Here is a 23,105-nt window from a genome sequence, read left to right as displayed (position 1 = left end):
AATATAATTTATACATCAAATGATGAAAATGTAACTAATAGGTTAAAAACAAAATTTACTGAAAGGGTATTTAATGACAAGATTATTATATTATTTTATATATATATATATATATATATATATATATATATATATATATATATATATATATATATATATATATATATATACAGTTGTGGTCAGAATTATTGGAACCCTTGGTAAATATGATCAAAGAAGACTGTGAAAATTAACCTGCTTTGTTAATCCTTTTGATCTTTTATTTAAAAAAATCACAAAAAGCTAACCTTTCATTGGATAATAAGAATTTAAAATGGGGGGAAATATCATTATGAAATAAATGTTTTTCTCAAACACACGTTGGACACAATTATTGGCACCTTTTTATTCAATACTTTTTGAAACCTCCATTTATCAGTTTAACAGCTCTAAATCTTCTCCTATAATGCCTGATGAGGTTAGAGAACACCTGACAAGAGATCAGAGACCATTCCTTCATCCAGAATCACTCCAGATCCTTTAGATTCACAGCTCCATGACGGTGCTTCTTCTCTTCAGTTCACCTCACTCATTTTCTACAGGGTTCAGGTCAGAGGACTGGAATGGCCAGCAGAAGCTTGGTTTTGTGCTCAGTGACCCATTTTTGTGTTGTTTTTGAGGTTTGTGTTTGGATTATTGTACGGTTGGAAGATCCAAACATGGCCCATTATAAGATTTCTAATAGAATCAGTCACTTATTGATTTTTTATCTGTTGGTATTTGATAGAATCCATGATGCCATGTGTCTAAACAAGATGTCCAGGACCTCCAGCAGAAATATAGGCCCACAACATCACAAATACAGCAGTATATTTCATTGTACACATGGGGTACTTTTTATCCCTGTGTTCACCAAACCCATCTTGAGTGTTTGCTGCTCAAAAGCTCATTTTTTAGTTTCATCTGACCATAGAAGCCAGTCCCATTTGAAGTGCCAGTCCTGTCTGATAACTGAATATGCTGGAGTTTGTTTTTGGATGAGCTAGGAGAATTTTTCTTGAAATCCTCCCAAACAACATGTGGTGATGTAGGGGCTGTTTGACAATTTTTTTTTTAAGGTTTTCTGACCCCGAGACTCAACTATTTTCTGCAATTCTCCAGCTGTGATCCTTGAAGAGTCTTTAGCCACTCAAACTCTCCTTCTCACCGTGCATTAGGACGATATAGACACACGTCCTCTTCCAGGCAGTTTCATTACATTTTCTGTTGATTGGAAATTCTTAATTATTGCCCTGATGGTGGAAATGGGGATTTTCACTGCTCTAGCTCTTTTCTTAAAGCCACTTCACTAATTTGTGAAGCTCAATTATCTTTTGCTGCACATCAGAAATATATTCTTTGTTTTTTCTCATTGTGATGGATGATTAAGGGAATTTGGGCTTTGTTTTCCCTCCTATTTATATTTCTGTGAAACAGGAAGCCATGGCTGGATAATTTCATGTTCATAATCACCCTAGAGTGCTCAAAATTGTGAATATGAATGGGAGTATACTTCAGAGATATTTTACTCTTAAGAATTTCTAGGGGTGCCAATAATTGTGTCCAACGTGTGTTTGAGAAAAACATTTATTTCATAATGATATTTCCCCCCATTTTAAATTCTTATTATCCAATGAAAGGTTAGCTTTTTATGAATTTTTTTAATAAAAGATCAAAAGGATTAACAAAGCAGGTTAATTTTCACAGTCTTCTTTGATCATATTTACCAAGGGTTCCAATAATTCTGACCACAACTGTATATATATTCCTGTTTAGCAGATATTTACTCCGGTTATTTCATAGATTGTTTATGAGCTATTAGATTAATATTATATTATTTGGCAGTGGCTATTTACACTAAGTGCAAATAGCTATAGATTCTATTTACACTATGTTAAAATAGCAGGCTTTTCTGCTATTTATACTACTTATTGCAAATAGTGGCAATTATCTGCACCTCAGTATTGTAATATATTATAAAACAGTATGTAATAATAACATATTGAGTATAAATTATCATTTTAATTCAAATTATTAAATGGATGCCACCTTATTGGGACAATAAGCGCTACACCTACCCTAACCCTACCCGATAGTTTATTTTCAACTTTACAATTATTTCCTTAATATTTATTGAAAATAAATGCCTTTCCGATGTATTATGAGATTTGAAAAGGGAATTGGAACCCGGGTCAATCGCATCAAAAAGACTATGATACGCACTTTACCATCTACGCCACTGAAGCTGTTGTTTGATTAACTTTTTTTTTTTTGACGAATGAGTTTGATGTCTTTTGTAGGGTTGACTATCCTAATCACATGTTGGTGGGATGAGTCTGTGTAAATAGCCTCTGCCAACAAGTCAGGCTGTTTGCACTTAGTGTAAATAGACTCTCTGATATTATTTTTAATCTCTTGCAATGTATATGTTAATGCGAATCAACTTGTCATAGACATTCTCTAGACCAACACCTTTCTCTAGCCTTAAAATCTGATTGTTTGATGGGAATATTATTCCAGAACCAGCAATGATGCTGTTTCAGGAAGATAGTTAGCAAAATCGCGAAAACTTCAAAAGTTCCCTTTCTACATTCATCTTCTATTTGGAGCATTGAGTGTGTTTTGCTTGCTCATTTCACAAGTGTGTATGTTTGGTCATGTGCTGAGAGCTTATTGTGTATACATGTGAGTATTTGTTTGTGTGTGTGTGTGTGTGTGTGCATGTTTATGTGGTTTATGAGGACACAAATTTGTATAATGACATGGGTATGACAGAGGTATTACAATATGAAGGTGGTTTATGAGGACACTGCCTATGTCCCCGTAATTCAAAAGGCTTAAAAAACATACTAAATGGTGTTTTTTTGAAAATCTAAAAATGCACAAAGTCTCCTGTGAGGGCTAAGTTTAGTTGTAGGGTTGGTGTAGGGCAATAGCACATACAGTTTGTTCAGTATAAAAACCATTACGCCTATGGAGAGTCCCCATAAACCACAAAAAACAACATGTGTGTGTGTGTGTGTGTGTGTGTGGGTGGGTGGGTGGGTGAGTTTAAGAGCGCAGGCACCCAGAGGTGATCCATCATGGTGAAGTCAGCTGTCCAGCGGTGCCTCCCGGCAGGTCAGCGATCGAAGTCTCCGCTGGCCGGACTTTATTATTGCTCCAGCACCAGTAATTGAGTCACAGCAGTGGATGTGTGTGTGTGTGTGTGTGTTTGAAAGCAGGAAGAGAAATTATTCCAGCACACTGGCACCTCTGACATTCAGAACAGTGTTGAGCTCAATGAAGAGGTCGGACATATGGAGGAACAGAGATTCATACATAATCTCTCGCTCTCTCTCCATCTCTCTGGTCTTGGCTGCTGTCCCATTGGCAGCGGTGGCGCCACACACACACATGCTCTGTTCCTCTCCGCCCCATCGATTTTCTCGTCCTTATTGAGGTAATAACAGTTTGTTGACGGGGTTCTCTTTTCAACTGCTCACCTCAATCATACCAGCCAAACACAGGGACGCCACAGAGAGAGAGACTGGCACACACACACACACACACACACACACACACACACACACACACACACACAGAGAGAGATCTAAATGAAGACATGCCATAGACTTCTACTGTTTTTATATACAGACTGATTTACTGTAATGTTTCCAGTTCAAAGCCAGACGCAGACAGACCTGAGAAGCTCAGAAGGACAGACGGTGTAGTAGCCCGTATGAAAGGATTAGAGAGGACAACAGAAGTTTGAATGCTCTACTGGATATTTGCATTGACAATGAGATCTGACATGGACCTACACAACCTGCCCATTTTGGAGCCTTTATTAATCAGTTTTTATTTTTTGTTTTCTTAAAGAAGTTGCTCCATTGCTGCATGACTTCATAGCTTCCGTCGACACAAAAAACAATGTTAAAGCATTTCAGTTTAATCATAAAAACACCAAAAGAAGACAAAAACATGATAAAAAATACCCATAAGGCTCATTCCCTTTATACCCATAAGGCCATACAGTAGCTTAGTATTAGGAGAAAGAAAAAAGGCATTATTTGTAATAAATTTACATTTGTTTTCTATGATCTTCATGCCACACTTCATGTTTTCAAATGCCACAGTTTCATCTCAGTCCATTTCCTACTGTAAACCTGTTACTATCTATATGACTTAAAACTGATTTATAACATGACATAGTTTATTTTTTTATTTTTTTTTAATGGAACGGTTTATTAAACCTTTAGACAAAGTCTAAAAAAAAAGTTTGCATATATGTTTTTTGAGTTTCATATTTGTGTGCTACATCAGGTATATTTTTATAGCTCATATTGTACTATACAGGAGATTATGGAGCTCGAGAAGGAAAAATAATTATTAATTATTATAGGATAATGTATAAAAAATAAAAATAAAAATAAAAAATATATATATATATATACTATTATAAAAGACTAAATAATGTATCCAATTTGTTCAAAGTGGTCAAAAAGTAAATTGAAATTTATAGCTTGCAATGTAAATCAATGAGATCTTAACATGCATACATAAAATGCATATAAATATCAGTTGTCACCACACTTTAAAAAAAAAAAAAGTTGTGCAAACTTAAAAGTTTAAGGCAACCAGCTTCAGCAGATTTTTGAGTTCTCTCAACTTCATACAAAAAAAAGTTGAGAAATTTCCTAAAAAATAAGTTGAGAAAACGCAAAAATCTGCTGAAGCTGGTTGCCTTACGCTTTTAAGTATGCTCAATTTTTTTTTTTTTTTTTTACAGTGTATGTATCTCCCAATAATGTTTAGTAAGGTGATATTTAAATGCTTAGTTTTATGACCAAAGCTTTATACTTGCAATGCAATGCAAAGATGATCTGGACTTAGAAATCTGTGTATAAAATATAATAAAGTTGACTTTATAGGGTTAAATAGCAGGTTTTAGGAAATATCAACTAAAAACCTTTCCGGGAAGCCAAATTTGCTGTTGTCATCAGCTTATGATGTCATCATCTGCTGATGTCTTGCTGCATCAGAGCAGATCTAATCAACACTGTGAGCAAATGCAGAACAATAAATCGCTTTATCAAAATGATGATCTAAACATGTGAGGCACAGACATATAATGTTAGGGCAATTGTCAGTTTTTGAAGGTGTTGGGTGAGCTATTGTTGACCAGGATTGTCTTTAACTTATAGGTCTGTTTGATTATTAGTTTTGTCATGATTTGCATGTTTTCTTTCATGTGAGTTTTATGATTTCTGAACCGAACTGATCACTGTTTGACTTTTATGGATGAGGCTTAGTACCTGGTCCAAAGGCATAGGAAAACATATTACATTTGTGATGTATAGAGCTCAGTGTTTCTGTTATACAGTATTCATCATCGACCTCTGCTCCTCATCTTTTCCGCTGAATTTGACTGATGTTTTGGCTGAACTCGCACGTACTGGGAATTCACTGCCTCCAGGCCGCCCCACGTTCATTCGGGCCCTTTCGCTCGCCAGTATACCGCTCGCGCTCCCCCACGCTGGGCTGCAGAGGGACTCTCCTCCGCCTCCTCACTCTCGCTGCAGGATCTATCGCTCTAACAGCTCCCCATGACGATAATGAGAGGTTAACACAGTGCCAGCATGGCCATAATTGAGTGAATTTAGCACCTTGGACAGCGCACTAAAACTCCTCATTGCTTGCCTGACCCCCCGTCAAGTTTTGTTTGTGCGTTTGTGTCCGTATGTGTGTGTGTGTGTGTGTGTGTGCATGGTGCGACACACCCCAGGGCTGATTGGGAGGCAATATGTTCCAACACAGCACTCACACACACACATGCTAAGGGGTAAGTTCCTGGTGAAGGTTGCATTCAGAGGGGGGAGCAATTTTCTGCCTGTCACTCGGTTAGCTGGAGCAGCGCCCTTCTGCATAAACTTCTCCCAAAGATCTCCCACTCGCCAACATACAGGATGGAGAAATATAAGGGAAATACTTGAGGACCGTGTGAACGGTTCTGCAATTTAAACATCTAAGAACAGTATAATTTACAAAAACATGAATTTTAATTGCATGTAAAATTAAAGGGCCTCATTATTTTTTATACATGAGCAGAAAAAAAGGATTTGTAAATTGTTTGTAAAAACAATTTACATTTATATGCAATATATTTATATTTATAAAAATTAAACAATTAGCATAGAATTGATTCTATGTACAATTTAGATTTATGACTGATTAAGAAAGTTGTGGTTGATTTGTTTTATGTCATTTACATTTATATCGGTGCAATTCAGAACAATTGAAGAAATGATTTATAAATGATTTGTTTTTGTTTTCTTCTGTTTTACGAATGAGGCCCAGTGTGTGAAAATATTTGATCATTTGAGATTTAAAATTTTCACATGTGAAACCTCGGTAATGGGTTTCAAAATCACACAAAAGTTGCAATTTTGTGAAAATGTGAAATTCGTGTGGTTTTTCCATAAGGGTATTTTTACTTGTTATTGCATTTGATTTATGAGAGATGTCCAATGACAAACCTACATGATGTGATCTGTATTGCATCATTAATTCATTGTTTGTGAAAATTTGTTCAAACACAGGATTTCATGTCTCAACTTTTACTGGCCAAGACATGCACTTCTCCCATGCTTGCACATCCCATGCTAGTTTGATAATGTGGAGATATTGCACAAGCCACATAATCACATTATTAAAGCAACACAAAAGTCGCTAATGTTTTCCAGCCATTGCACTTAAACAGTCATGACACCCGTTGTCCTTCTTCCCCATCATGTGACTGCGCAGAAAAGCATATGTTAAAGTAATTACTTCTCATTAGCAGGAACGCATCGATTCCATCTCTGATGTACCGTCATCGCAAGAGCTCTTACGAGAGCTGGCTCTCCGCTGAGTTATTGCCCAGTTCTGTGAAACCGAGTGACCTTCACTGCAAACATAGATTGCATTGTCCTTCCACAACGCAAAGCAGATGTTTGCTGAAATACTGCACTTTTTCATCCTGACAGACACAGAACAATTGAGCAAACATCAGCTCCATGTGTTCCACTTGGCTGTGATCGTCGATGTTATTAAACGGAAATTCAACCCTTTTTTATCTTTGAAAGAGAACAATATCAGATTGTATAGTTATAAGTGACAAGTATTATGGATTGTAAATGTATAAATATTGAACTGAGGATGAAATTGGTTCTCAAACTTTTTTATCAGTAATATTTCCTTTGTTTGTTTTGTTGTGCATACAGGAAGTGATTTTGAAGAGAGCAGCAGATCTAGTGGAAGCACTTTATGGAATGCCTCATAACAACCAGGTGAGGAAGAAACTCCTTGATTATCATTGAAAAATGACAGTTGCATAAATTATAATATATGGGTGTTTCTATCTGTATTTTCGGCCCTGAAAACTTAAAATGACCTGCAAATTTAAACATATATATTAAAATACAATGTACAAAAAAAAAAAAAAAAAAAAACATAAAAAAGTTTTATTTAATCTGTCTATGAATAATGTCCAGCGGTGTACAAACATTACAGAACAATTATGATTTTTCCCCCATCGAAAAACTGAAAAATTGTGGTGGCATTTCTAACACATCTAATAATTTATTGGGTTTAATAGTGTTCTATGATGGGAATGACCATTTGAAAATGGCATTTCAAATATTTTTTAATAAAATGAGTAATTACTTTTTCTAAAGCTACTTTCATAAGTATAACTTTTGAAGGAAAATAGTTAGCCAAGACGGACATGAAACCACAACGGATGTAATTTGTGTTACGCATTTAAATTAGTGGTGTCAAATGATTAATCGCATCCAAAATAAAAGCTTTTGTTTTCATAATATATATGTGTGTGTACTATGTATATTTATTATGAATATGTATGAATACACACACATACGGTATATATTTAGAAAATATTTACATGTATTTACATGTATATATTTATATTCATGTAATTTATATATATATATATATATATATATATATATATATATATATAAAACATATGTATTTAATTATATACATGCATGGGTGTGTATTTAAATATACATAAAAAATATACACAGCACACACACATATATTATGTCGACAAAAACTTTTATTTTGGATGCGATTAATCATTTGACAGCACTAATTTAAATTAATTTAAGACAATAAATATAAAAATTTATCATTTTTATTTAGGTTGTAACAGTTTTAAATTTTTGTTGCATTTTCATATTTTATTATTGAAACTCTGACAGAAGTAAACAATAACATATAAAAAGCATTGGAAAAAATAAAGTCATAATATAAAGTTTTTTAATTGAACTTCATATAATCTTTTTTTTTTTGAATTCTTAATTATAATTTTTTTTTTCACATTTTTTGATGGTCTCCCTAGAAATTCAGTTGACTATAAGTAACTTTGCAAATACATGTAAACTATAACTCATTAGAGTATTAGTAGAGTATTTGACTGTTAGGTTAGGGTTAGTAGAATAAGTTGACATGTACTTGCAAAGTTATAGCCAGTACAATGTGTGTTGGGGAACATCAAAATAAAGTGTTAGCAGATAATAAGCAGACAGTCTACAAATACTCTAATGACTGTTGATGGACATTTAGTTGCTTATAGTAAACATAATGTCTAAAAGCGACCATCAATATAAAGTGTTGGCAAAATCAGTCCAGGGACATAAAAGTTGAAAGTGTTCAATTGTGAGAGATGATGGATCATTTTTCCTTAGGAAATCATTCTTAAGCGAGCAGCAGACATTGCTGAAGCCCTGTACAATGTGCCACGAAACCACAACCAGCTCACCGGACTCACCAACAGCTCCGTCCATGCAAGCATGATGGGAGTGAACTCCTTCACTGGACAGCTCGCTGTTAACGTCTCAGAGTCGTCACAGGGTGGAAACCAGGGTGAGATGTTATTCTCTTGCTTTTTCCCTCTTCACAGACAAGGTTATCAAAGCTGAATACTGCCACGCTACTTTGATGTAAGGCTAAGTTGAAGTTTTCTCTGCGTCTGGCTGCAGGTTTCAGTCGTAACACGAGTAGCGTATCACCACACGGATATGTGCCCAGTTCCACCCCTCAGCAGAGCAGTTACAGTACGGTATCCACCAGCATGAACGGCTACGGCAACAGCGGCATGACCAACCTGACCGGCTCCCCAAGCTTCCTGAACGGCTCTGCCGCCAACTCGCCCTACGCAAGTGAGTATTGAGACGTGATATTCTATATGTGACCCTGGACCACAAAACCAGTCATAAGGGTCAATTTTTTGAAATTGAAATTCCTACATCACCCGAAAGCTAGACTAAATAAGCTTTCCATTGATGTATGGTATGTTAGGATCGGACAATATTTGGCTGAGATACAACTATTTGAAAATTTGGAATCTGAGTGGAATAAAGTTGTCCAAATAAAATTATTAGCAATGCATGTTAATAATCAAAAATTGAGTTTTGATATATTTACGGTAGGAAATTTACAAAATATCTTCATGGAATATGATCTTTACTTAATATCCTAATGATTTTTGGCATAAAAGCAAAATGGATCATTTTGACCCATACAATGTATTGTTGGCTATTTCTACAAATATACCACAGCGACTTATGACTGGTTTTGTGCTCCAGGGTCACATATGTTCTTCCTTTCTTTCATAAAACACAAAAGTAGATGTTTAACAGAATGTCCAAGCTGCTCTTTTCCAGTGAATGTGAAATTATATAAATTCACTCAAATTCACAAAATAATTATTATAAATAATTGGAAATAATGTTATTATTAATTGGAGTACGTTTTACAAGAAAACACTACTTTAGTCTTTCCACTTCAAAATTTTACATTTAATTTAATGTGGTACCTGCTATTTCTTTGTAATTATTCGTAAAATTGACTAGCAATTTCTGAGTTTCATTTTTTTTTTTTTTTGTGTAGTCCACATGGTCCATGTATTATACTTCCAAGTTATCTGAAGCCATATGATTGCTTTATGTCAGGAACAGATTGATATTTTTAACTTAAATCTTCCCTCTGCTGTAGCTTTTAAATCTGACTTTCACTTGAAGACGTGACAAAATGTGATGTCAAGACTTCAGACCTACTGTGACATGCTTTTGTGTGAGTGATAAAATCCATTCAAAAGGCGTTTAAAATACAGTATTTTGGAACTATTGTTTTATGGGGTGAAATTTGACAGTTGAAGTGTTTAATTAACATGCTCCAACAAACCCTTGTTTCCAAACAAACTTCTGTCTTTGATGCACAATCATTGCAGGAAGTCTGACAATATGGGCCTTTAGGTCTGATAGAATTCCCACAATGCTCTGCAGTCTATATTCAACAGCTCTTAAAAAATTCTCTCCTCTCTCTCTTCTGTTCGCCTGACAGTGTCACCTCACTTCAGCTGTTATTTATTGAGCTAATACGTAATTGCTTGCTCTTTCCAATTAACCAGTCATGCGAAAGTGAGCCAGAGACAAAAGAATTTGGAATATTCCAAGAGTGATGTGTTTGTTTGTTTAATTATGACTTGAGCAGTGAGGGTGTGTGTTCAGGGGAGCAATCTGACATTAAATCTTAAAAAGGCGAGACGAGCAGCACGCAAAACATCCCGTGCAAAGGAAAAAAAAGCAATCAGGAATTCGGCAATGCAACCCTGCCCACTCTATCCTCTGATGACTCTGGTCTTCTTTACAAAAACAGGCTTTCATTGCCTCTATCAAATTTAAATTCCATGTTGGCCTGTGTATTACACACTGTTAATTAAATCAATAAAGTAACTGAAGGGGCAACACTTCAATTTCACTGCTAACATCCAGCAATGTTAACAAGTATTATAAGGCCCACTGACTCCATCAGACACTTCCAATCAATCTCAGAGACCCCTGTTAAGCTTCCAGTTTTCACTAATTGATTAGTTAAAACTTGATAAATGGATTCTGCCTTTGTTATATGGTTTTGAACTAATTTGAACAACATTTTGAGCATGTCACAAGACATCAGCCTAAAAATGGCTTACTTGTAGTTGTCGCCTATATTTTAATTGGTATAATTTTTAGCATCAAAATTTGTGTTTAAGAAATATACACCCTAGTGAAAAATAAATATACTAAAATATAATTGAACTGAACTGAGTATACTACAAATACATTTACCTATTTATGCACTTAATAAAAATCCCCTGCATTTGTACTTTTTCTTAAAGTCTGCTAAATTGGAACAACTACTAAAGATATACTGAAGTATATTTGATTGTGCTAGTGGAACTATTGCAAGTATGCTTCAGGTACACTTTAAATATCTTGCTTTTAAAGACCGATATTATTCAAAAATCAAACAATCCTCATCAATAGTGTAACTTAAACACATTTTAGGCTTAATATTATGAAATGTGCATTGTGCACAAGTAGCACTCCAAGTGGTGTAGTCTACGTGACACGCAGGTATACGCCGTATACCCACTAGGAAAGGTCAAGGACTTCCGTATTCCTACTTAAAAAGCGTGATGATACGTCACAACGGTGAGCGTGATTTCACCAAGTACATCATGTTCCTGGATCAACATTCCAATCAACCAATCAGAATTGAGGGATAACTTTTCTGGAAATATCTGTTTTAGGCTTATGATCAGGGTTAGGTGCTTCTACACCCTTGTTAATCAGCTATCATTTCACACTGATTTTAGGAATAAATTATGGGTAGGGTTAGGTTTAGGGGTTGGGATTGGGTTAAGTCTATATTTTTGGACAGTAATGTTGATCCAGGATGAACAAAAGATGTTGATCCAGGGAGATGTGTTACTTCGCAATATCACGGCGACCACGTAAGAACATCGTTGTGAACTTGTTCATTCATACATTCACCCTGTCTGTGTTGAGATCAAAGCACTGACTTTATTACGCTGTGTTTCTGTTGATGATCAGTGCTATTGCGCAACTCTTTCGATTTCAACTGACTGGCTGAGGCCATCCTAAAAAATGTGCCACTGCTGCGCGTTGCCATGAAAGCTTATCATTTGCACGTGTTTTGCTTATTTAAACATTCAAAAGAGTTTAAAGCATTCAAAGACAGGAAGTGGAAAAACTCAAATGAGTACACAGAGAGCCGTAAACATAAACTTAAGTGAACATAAAAGTTGAGAGAGAAATCGGATGTGTTGGATGTATTGTCTCTTAAAGTGATCGCGTCTAATTTACTAGCTGCTGTCAGTGTTCTTAATGTTAATCCAAGAAATTAAATCAGAGAAAATCACTCACAGCTCTTTACACAACACGTTCTCACTCCCAACTTGTAACGTTTTGAAGCTTGGTCAGGACCACTGGTCGCTTTTTGACGCTCAAGGTACCCCCTTAGCATCATTTTTCGACTTGCAGGGTCCTCCAGTGTTTTAAAGAAGAAAGCCTTGGCGTCAATATGCCGACGCCAAAGGTACTGGGAATTTTGTCGTCATCATTCAATTATATATTGGATAATAATATTGCCATTATTGCATATACGTTGGGGTGTGATTTTTCAATGTAAACAGTCACAACAGTTTATATCACATTATTTACACATTTACATTTACATTTACATTTATGCATTTAGCAGACGCTTTTATCCAAAGCGACTTACATTGCATTCAAGTTACAGTTTTTACATTTTATCAGCTCTTGCTTTCCCTGGGAATCGAACCCATGACCTTAGCGTTGCTAGCGCATTGCGCTACCATTTGAGCTACAGGAAAACATTTATGAGCATGTAACCCAACCCCTGCCCCTAAACCTACCATTTGTCAATAAAACACAAGGCAGACAGGCAGATACAACTTCTGTCATAATTTATTCGAAAAGTATTAATATTCCAAGTCTTCCGAAGCAAAACGATTGATTTGTGAGAGGAATAGACGCCATTGCGTCTCCGTCTGCCGTAAAGCTCATTCTGCGTGCTGCAGTCTGTGTGCAATTTCAAAAAATGCTGCCAGAGGAAGCCTTACGTCAGCCTTGGTTGTGAAATGCTATTGTCTCCCGTGTGTCTTGTGACCAATTGTGTAATGCTACGGGACGGGAGTATGCTTTTGAATGAGATGTACGCATTAACGCATTAACGCAGCGGGATAATTTTCAGTGATTAAAACCTTGTGTTTTACTCTCTTCTTCGCATAAGACTTTGTATGGCTTCAGAAGACTTTGAATGCAACACAACTTGTTTGTAATGCTTTTATACTGCTTTTTAATGGTCAGTTTTTGCAATAAATACCTGTGACTGCACTTATATTCGCCTGTTACATGTTTTATATTGTTCAGAAGTGGGTAGGTTTAGGGTAGGGGTGGGGTTAGGTGCTCCAATAAAAGTATACATTTATATAAAATCATTTCTACTTTTTACAAAAGCATGCAAACCATTAAATTAAGACAAACAGCTGAAAACAACGGAGGACCCTGCAAGTTGAAAAATGACACTAAAGGGGGTCAAAAAGCGACGCCAATTGGTCCTGGCCAAGCTTCAATATGTGACGAGTTGGGAGTGAGAATGTGTTGGTACAACCTGCACCAGGGTCCCGCCAACCCCAGCTATGGCCCTGGGAGCAGTGACAGATCAGTCAACTGTCCCAAGCGTCTTTCACACACTCATTACCTGACCTGGTCACAATCAAATGTGTTAGCTTTACTTGGCAGCATAAAGGAAAGTGTGCATTTATTTGTAAATGTATCTTTTTAAAAATTAAAGTAAATGAGGGGAGTTAAAAGATTCTGAGGACTGAAATTGTCCTCTAGAGAGGGTATTTTCACTCAGCTAATGCAAGTCTATGTGAAATCTTTGAATTTGGATAATTATTTATACATAAGTTTTATCAGTTAAAAAAGATTTAGCAACAAACTACAGATCAGGTCCAAGGTCTCTGCCAAGTTTGCTGCTTGTAACATTAAAGTCCTAGGAGGAGGATATACAATACAATTGAAAATTATTGGTCTCAGAAGAATAATAATAAGTTTAAATAGTACAACAGTATGTTGACTTTCTCAGGCTAACATAACAAGCTAATAACTTCAGTGACGTTAGTGTGGTGGATCAATGAAGTGGATCAGATTCTGTGTATGTGTGTATCTGTGTACAGCAGTTAAACCGAATACAATGTTTATATCTCCTTGTTTCAGATGATGAGAGAGATGAGAACTCCTGGCCAGCCTTGTGGACTGAAGGTCAGGCTAGGGAATTTAAAAACAGGCACTCTTAAATGTTCATTGAAAAAACCTTTGCTCCAGGGACCATATTCAGGATAAATGTAGCTCTTAACTGGCTGAGTTAGATGATTAACACTAAACAGTAGAAAATCAGTCCAGTCTCCCCAGCTGTAAATGTAAACGTCAGCTGTAAATGTCCAGTCTTGTGGTGCTTATATTAAACTGACATGTTGATATCACATTAGAAGTCTTTCAGAATGCTGTCAGTTACATGTAGATGCATACTGTACACATTAGTGAGTGTGATGGTGCTTATGGGGTGTCGCTCTGGGATGGGTGAGGGAGGGAAAATCACAGTATGCTCACTACAAAAAAACTAGACTACACCACTGAGTACTCCAAATAAAGTTGAATTATAATTTTTACATCAATAAGTAAATATGTTAATAGATTTGAACCATACTTAGTATGACATAAATATATTTTAAATATATTACTTTTGTACTAGGGCAATTGTTCAAATGTATTCTTCTGTGATTGAGATTAATTACAACTAATCTCTTTCCCACAAGCCTTTTTGTTTCCTAATTTATCGCTTCCTTGCTTGTCTTTCTGCTGAATCCAAAATATGTTTCTCAACCCCGTTCTGTGCATTCCTGCAGTTGTCCCCTCCAGCCCAACCATGGCCTCCTCCACCAGCCTGCCCTCAAACTGCAGCAGCTCCTCTGGAATCTTCTCCTTTTCTCCGGCAAACATGGTTTCAGCTGTGAAACAGAAGAGCGCGTTCGCTCCTGTCGTTCGGCCCCAATCCTCACCTCCACCTACATGCACTAGCACCAATGGTAACGGTCTCCAAGGTAACGCACAAGTCCTTCACACTCAAATTCTGCTGGGGTGGGATTTTTATGACAGTAATGACTTCATCAAACTTTAAAAACTGAAAATACTGCAGCAATAAAATGAATGTTCACTGACAACACTGTATAAAAGTGTTCAAATTACTTCCAGAGGGTCGACTTTTCAAAAAAAGACTTTATTTGGAGTACTACTTGTGCACAATATAGATTTCTTAATATTAAGCCTAAATTGTGTTTTAATGTCACTATTGAGGAGGATTGTATGATCTTTGAATAATATTGGTCTTTAAATGCAAGATATTTAAAGTGTTCCTGAACTTTAGCATAATCAAATATACTTCAGTCCACTATATCTTTAGTTGGACTTCAGCACAACTTCGGCACAATTAAAGTGCATTAAGTACAAAATGAGTTGATCCATTTTTAAGTAATTGCAGGGTATATTTATTACGTTCATAAATATGTAAATGTATTTGTAGTATACATAGCATGAAATAAATGTGTTTCAAATGCAGTTTAGCATATTTATTTTTCACTAGGGAAATATGACAGTAAGGATGTTTCGGTGATACTGAATTATTATATTATAATATTTTTGGCAGCATAAACATCACTTTTATCCAATTTAATGCGTCCTTGCTGAATAATAATAATCTTACTGACCCCAAACATCTGAATGGCAATGTATGTGTCACCTCTAAAGTCCAGTGAGGATCTGTGACACAGTAAACTAGAGGCATGAATATCTAATCTTCCTTTTGACAATATACTTACCCATCATTCGATCTGATATTAACATCTCGCTCTCTTCTTTCCCTTTCCCTTCTTCTTCTCTCCACTGCCCTCAGATCAGTCTTTTGTCGACTCTAACAAGTACTCCACAGCCAGCGCGCTCCAGGGCCTGGCCTTCTCCTGAAGTATGTTACTCATCTGTTACTCCTCCCACATCCATCCCACTGTTTCTATATCTGATCATCCATTTACCAACAAATAACATTGCTCTAGTATAATAAAAAAACAAGGTGAGGTACATAGTCTGATGTTAAAATACTTACAATCCCAGCTCTAAGAAATTCGGTGATGTGAGCTGGAAGTGACAGACAAGAGGCATGTTTGAGAAACCTGTTCGAAAACAGTCATTATTTTGCACTTCACCTTTAAATATCCCATGTTTCCCATATATCACAAAGCATTTTTCTGTTTCAGTACATCATGCTATATACCTGCAGAACATGTTACATTGAAAATTATGTTACAGTGTGTCCGTTTTATGTGTGAGTGTGTGTTTGCATGCTTTCAAGGTTGTGTTTCACCTCCAGCGGTTCCTAGAGAATGCAAAACAGTTCACCTCTCTTCGTTTCTTGTTTGTCAGCAGTTGCTAAACTCATGCTGAGTCAGATCTGCAGTGCTAAGCATTTTCCTCGTGTGTAAAAAAAAAAAAAAAAACTTAATGTTGGCCTAACTAAAGAGAGGGAAGTTTCTGGCATGAATGATGTGATAGACTGTCTCAGATTTCCTTGAATTCATAATTTTTAGTGGTGTACACCAGGACAAGCATGAAATGGTTTACAAACGATGTTTAATCAAGCTCTTCAAGTGTCTCGTTTTTGCCAATTTTGCATTGACGCTGAAAGAGATTAGGATTTATCCCTCGTCTGAAGGGGCCACAGTTTGTTACGTAGATGTGGAAACTGATTTCTGAATTTAAAGAACTGCAAAAAATATGAAACGGTGTCCAGACTCATAGCTGGTGCTTGCTTTGCTGTGCAACTCAAACTCTTAGACGTTAGTTTAATTCTCTCACACTTCATTTTTATGCACAGCCAGGTCCGTTTCAATGATGGCATGTTTAATGGAGTAAAGTGAACTAACACTGTGTCTTTCTCTCTTCGCAGTTATCCCTGGAATGATCGTTCCTCCAATGTAGGGTGTGTGTGTGTGTGTGTGTGTGTGTGCAGACAGAAAGATGAAACATGCTCTTTCATGCCACTGGTCTCACTGAGCGTGTGCAGAATACTCCGGCGCTGAACTGACCTCGCGGTCCTGTTCTGAAGGATGAAAAACTACAAACTCAGGCCCTTTTTAAACACAATCTGCTTTGAAACAAAAAGATATAGAGGAAGAACGATACGAGAAAAATATCGAACTGAACTGTTGTACCTCCCTGTTTTGATGTTGAAATTTGTACTCACCTTCTAGACACTTTTTAAGATAAGGGGCGACAGCACAAATGATGCTCACCTGCCCCGTCTACACTATAACATGAGAGGTATATTTATTTTAAAAACGTAGTTATTGATTTGCCATCATATTTGTGTGTTTCTGTGTGTACCACCCTTTTATGAAATGATACCTGACACAATATTGCAGTGGTTTCTATTTATGATTTTAGATGAAGGATTGCAGGTGATTTTTGCTCAGTAATGTCCCACTGAATCTATGAAATTGCATTTGAATTTGAAGAACTGAAGTCAATCAGTGTACAAAATGCCAGCAATGTAAACTCATATTAAAACTGCGGCTGTGAAATTTTTTTTTTTTTTTTTTTACCATGGTTAAAAACCAATTCAGAGCTGAGAAACTCAGTTCCTTTGCATTGTCACTGTCTTGATTTTCACATTCATATTCCATTTGTTGATATTATGCTGCCTTCAAGTCCTTCTGGGAAGTTTAGATTCAAAAAACTTTTTTGGTTGGGAAAAATGGGCATGTTTGGCAATTTCATATTGCTCTCTTTTTAAATTAATGGTAAGCTTTTTAGCACCATTGCAACAAAACTAAAGGGATAGTTTTCCCAAAAATGAAAACTCATCATTTTCTCACTCTCAAGTTGTTCCAAACCTGTTTGGTTACCCACATGCTTTAAAATATCTTTTGTGTTCAACAGAAGAATAAAATTCATACATGTTTGGAACAACTTGAGGGTGAATAAATGATGACCGAATTTTCATTTTTGGGTGAACTATCACTTTAAAGGCAAAGGATGCATGTATAGTGTGTTCCTGATGCTTTATGCATTTTTTTATAGTTATTCCTTCAAAGATTGATAGTTCTGTCTCATAAAAGTAGTGTTCGGTCGCATTTGTCGCATAAAAGTAGATCGGTTTAGCTTTATTGCTATTCTTGATCCATAGCACACAAACTGCATATTAACAGTCAATTTTCAAAGTTATTAAGATCAGTTTGTGTCCTCAAGGATTTGAATTGGCACAGCACTAACTCAGAAAGACTTAAATAAAAGAAACTAAAGTTTCTCACTGGAGATGAAGATATTGAGTTGGTAAATCCGCCATGACTTGAAGGCAACATTTGACATTTCATGCTCATCTCTACCCAGTTGTATCATTATGTAATGCCAAAATGTATAGACCAAACACCCATAGTAACGCAAAAGTGTCAAGCCCTCATTATATACAGAGACAAGGCCGTCAAAAAGCCCAAAAAGCGATTGCTGCCTTCTACTGTCTATAGAGGATTTGCAGTGTCAAAAACAAAAAACGCAAATTATTAGAGTTTCATGCCATTTTAATGACCTTTTTCCTTTTAATTTGTTTGTGTTGTAGAAAAAACTGTGATAACTTTTTTATACTTTAGTTTGCAATGGACGTCCTCCAGTAGATAATGTTCAGACTGAACCGACTGAAAGGTCGAGGAGGAAGACTATTAAGTATTGGAGCTCTTTTGGTTTTCTTGCAGTTCAGTGGTTCTCAACTGGTTTTAACTATGTTTACCCAACACAGCCCTGAAATTATCATTCAAAAGTAATGAAAATGTTTTTAAAATCAACATTGAAATGCATCCAAATCACTATGCACATTATATAATTATTTTGATTTACCAATGTTTTTCCCCCTATCAGATTAGACCTGTTGCCCATTTTTAGGCCCCGTCCCACCAGTTGAGAACTACCGATGTAGATCAGTCTGAGTGTATGTTCAGGAGATGAAGGGTTTGGATGTTACGGCATAGTCAGCACTGTGAAATCTCTGTACCCTTCTCACGAATGATCTGAGATCTAGATGAAGCATTACATTGGATTCTGGCGTGTATGCTTTGTACAGACTGATAAATATGTTAGATTTTATAATTCTCTTTTATTTTGCCAAAGTCATTGTTTTAAATATATTTATACATCAGAATGGAGTCATAAGGCAGCTTTAACCTAGACAACCTAGTGTCACTGATATAATGTTTACGACATGCTTAGCAGATCTCATTGACTTTAGCTCTGAGGTTTTGATGATCACAAAGGGATATATGTAGGATATCCATATGAATATTGTATGTATCGCTTGAAACTGTCTTCACGTTTGCATGTTTTCGCTCATTATTTGGCGATGATCTGTTTTTATTTCGTCATCTGCCAAGTCGTGTCCATAAATGTGATTTTGGAATTTTATTTGTATAGTAATTTTTGTATGTCGAAGAACAACGTTTTTTTTTTTTTACGTTCGCACAGAGCAATTGGATTTTTTTTTCTTCCCTCTCTATGAAAATGTTATACCATTTTCTAACATTGTTTTTGTTTCAGATGGCAAGATTTGTTAAATAGTTTGTATTTTAATGCAATGAAGTTTGAGAGTATATTCAACGTGTAAACAATATAATCTTTTAATTTTGCTTCTCTGGAACTTGCAGAGAAAACGATAGTTCATGCTCAGCAAATATACAGTAATATCTCCCTGGTTTTGAATATTTTCTGTCTGGAATTTGCTTTTTTAAAGGTAAAATACACTTTTTCCCCCTTTATTTCCTTTGTGAATAATTCCACAATCCTTGTTTTTTTTTTTTTGTGGAAGTGTACCAACAATCAAATGTCTTAATGCAGATTTCTCTTTTTTTACATGATTTATTTATTTTTTAAAAAATATTTAGATAGTTTGGTTAGATAAAACTATAAATGAACAAGTTAAACTATGGAGTAACAGCACAAGAGTCTATACAGCTATTCGCTCATTCATGTCATTCCATCACATCACAAAACGTTCTGTGTTTCTTGAACATCTAAGTCGGTTTATGTGGCTCATTTCTTTCTGAATCATGGCTTTTTCCATTATTTAAATGGGCATCGATTGCAAAGTTATCATTTGATGGCTACTTGATTTATTGATTAATATGTCACGGATCCAAATTGACAAGTCATCTGCTACTACTTTTCCTGTTGATTACATACATGTTGTAGACTGGACTTTCAGTGGGCAGTTATTACTGGTGAAAAATATAAAAAGAAACTACTGTAAAGATGATCATTTTGTAAATTACCTTTGAACTGTAAAATAACTTTTTGACTTTCACAATATTTAATTAAAGTTTCCTCTTGTCTGTGACTTCATTCTTTGTGTTTTTTTTTTTGTTGTTGATTAAAAAAAATAGAATACAATTTTTGGTCCCACTTTATATTAAGTGGCCTTAACTACTATGTACTTTTACATTAATCATTTGATTCAATGCACTTATTGTGTACATACATGTTCATACATTGTACTTATATTTTTTAAAAATACCTATATGTAATTACATCTGTAATTAGTTTCTGTAATTACATTTATAATTACAATGTTGACCCATCCCTTACACCTTAACCCACTCTTAAACCTACCCATACCACTTAACCTGACCCTAATCTTACCCATATCCCACCTCAATAGCAGCAGAAGTGCTTTGCAATACAATATGAACACAATAAGTACACTGTACTTATTTTTGATGTAAGTACATAGTAGTTAAGGCCTCCTAATATAAAGTGTGACCAAATTTTTTTATTGATTTTCAAATGTGAGGAATAAATCTAAGCATATAAGATGGTGCTGTTTAAATTGTAGTTGTGGGAATTTAAAATGTACAGCATTTACGACATTGTAATAAAGCAATGAATTATATATGTATAAAGTTCACACGATCACACACAAGCCTGTCATCTGCAATAAGAGTTATATTCACATCAGAAATTAAGTGCACCTTATTAGTAATATGGATTCATTTTTATGACTCTGGTTCATTAATATATTATATGCTTCTGGCATAGGGAATATGCCCACTGCTGCTTTAATATATTAATGATGGCTCTGGTCTTTATTTAATTAAAATGCATTTGGCACTTAATTGATTCCTCATTTACAGTCATCAGCAGATATACTCGCATATGTAAAATGAACTGATTTGAATGGCTTGAAAAATGTCTGTCCACTGAGCTCAGTACAGAAGGTTGAGTTCTGCAGGAATTCAATGACTGTGTCGGTTTTACATTTTCTGCCAATTATCTCGCATATTCTTTTCTTTTTACTTGAGCTGATTGTCTGGGACATTTTAACTTCTATGTTGAAATGTATGTGTCTACGACTTTGTACCGTAAAATAAAATAATGTAACTGCAGTTTTACATTTCTAAGCAGTGCTCATGTAAAATGTAAGTAAGACTCACTGCTATGGTCCAGGGTGTTCTGTATTTTAAATGTATTCTAGTTATTATGTTACTCAGGACACTCCACAAATTTGTACCCTGTTTATCAAGTCTGATTACTTAGAAAAGTAATCACAAAACAAATCACATGATTTGAGGTATCATTTAATAATATAAAAAAGAAAAAATTAAAAGAAAAAAGAAAAATGGTATAATTTTTTGTCTTAAACTTGTTTTTTTTGTCTGGATGAATCATTGACTCAAACTATAGGCGCCAATCCCATAGATGCTTGGGGACTCAAGCATCATCCATGGAAGACGTGATTTACTTTTTACTTTTTCACTTTCACTTTAACCAATCAAAAAATTTACTGAGATTTGGGAAGCCCTCTGATTGGTGGATCTCGGCAGGTCATAATACACACAAATGCATCTTCACAGTGGCCAGTTAATCATGTTTCATTCATTCTGTTCCCCAAATCAGCCAATAATCTAAAAAAAAAAAAAATACAAGCGTTGAAGCAGATTTATCTATAACCCAAATTCCGGAAATGTTGGAACATTTTTTTTTTTTAAATTTGAATAAAATGAAAACTAAAACAATTTCAAAACTCATGAGCCAATATTTGATTCAAATATAGAATATAGATAACATAATAAATGTTTAAACTGAGAATTTGACAATTTTATGCACAAAATGAGCCTGCTACAGGTCTCAAAATAGTTGGGATGGGGTCATGTATACCATGGTGTAGCATCTCCTCTTCTTTTCAAAACAGTTTGAAGATGTCTGGGCATCGAGGTTATGAGTTTCTGGAGTTTTGGTGCTGGAATTTGGTCCCGTTCTTGCCTGATATAGGTTTCCAGCTGCTGAAGAGTTTGTGGTCGTCTTTGACATATTTTTCGCTTAATGATGCGCCAAATGTTCTATATAGGTGAAAGATCTGGACTGCAGGCAGGCCAATTCAGCACCCAGACTCTTCTACTACGAAGCCATGCTGTTGTAATAGCTGCAGTACGTGGTTTTGCATTGTCCTGCTGAAATACACAAGGGCTTCCCTGAAATAGACGTTGTCTGGAGGGGAGCAAATGTTGCTCTAAAACCTTTATATACCTTTCAGCATTCATAGTGCCTTCCAAAACATGCAAGCTGCCCATACAGTATGCACTTATGCACCCCCATACCATCAGAGATGCTGGCTTTTGAACTGAACACTAATAACACGCTGGAAGGTCTCCCTCCTCTTTAGCCCGGAGGACACAGCGTCCGTGATTTCCAATAAGAATGTCAAATTTGGACTTGTCTGATCATAATACACTTTTCCACTTTGAAACAGGCCATTTTAAATGGGCCTTGGCAAATAAGACATGACAGCGCTTCTGGACCATGTTCACATATGGCTTCCTCTTTGCATGATAGAGCTTTAGCTGGCATCTTGTGTATACCGACAGTGGTTTCTGGAAGTATTCCTGGGCCCATTTAGTAATGTCAACGATAGAATCATGCCGATGAGTGATGCAGTGTCGTCTGAGGGCCAGAAGACCATGGGCATCCAACAAAGGTCTTCAGCCTTGTCCCTTACGCACAGAGATTTCTCCAGTTTCTCTGAATATTTTGATGATATTATGCACTGTAGATGATGAGATTTGCAAAGCCTTTGCAATT

General features: G+C 35.8%; 1 protein-coding gene across 3 annotated transcripts in view; it reads left to right on the top strand.

Annotated features, from left to right (window-relative positions):
* LOC306862115 (transcription factor COE1-A-like) overlaps positions 1-20,366 on the top strand; it is a 130,035-nt gene extending 109,669 nt beyond the window's left edge. The window contains exons 12-17 of one of the 3 annotated variants that reach the window (XM_079404755.1): positions 7,263-7,328; positions 8,766-8,928; positions 9,045-9,224; positions 14,846-15,040; positions 15,889-15,957; positions 16,936-20,366. In XM_079404755.1, the coding sequence (XP_079260881.1) occupies positions 7,263-7,328; positions 8,766-8,928; positions 9,045-9,224; positions 14,846-15,040; positions 15,889-15,956 (672 nt within the window). In that variant the 3' untranslated portion in view covers position 15,957; positions 16,936-20,366. Of the gene's footprint in view, positions 1-7,262; positions 7,329-8,750; positions 8,929-9,044; positions 9,225-14,845; positions 15,041-15,888; positions 16,470-16,935 lie in introns of those variants that run through there. The other 2 variants (XM_079404753.1, XM_079404754.1) reach the window with 2 other exon arrangements.
* The last annotated feature ends 2,739 nt before the right edge of the window (positions 20,367-23,105 follow it).

The sequence above is a fragment of the Barbus barbus genome, assembly GCF_936440315.1.
Source record: "Barbus barbus genome assembly, chromosome: 43".
In the NCBI taxonomy this organism is placed as follows: Eukaryota; Metazoa; Chordata; class Actinopteri; order Cypriniformes; family Cyprinidae; genus Barbus; species Barbus barbus.
The sequence above is the reverse complement of the archived record's forward strand: the minus strand, read 5'-3'. Positions and strand labels throughout refer to the sequence as shown.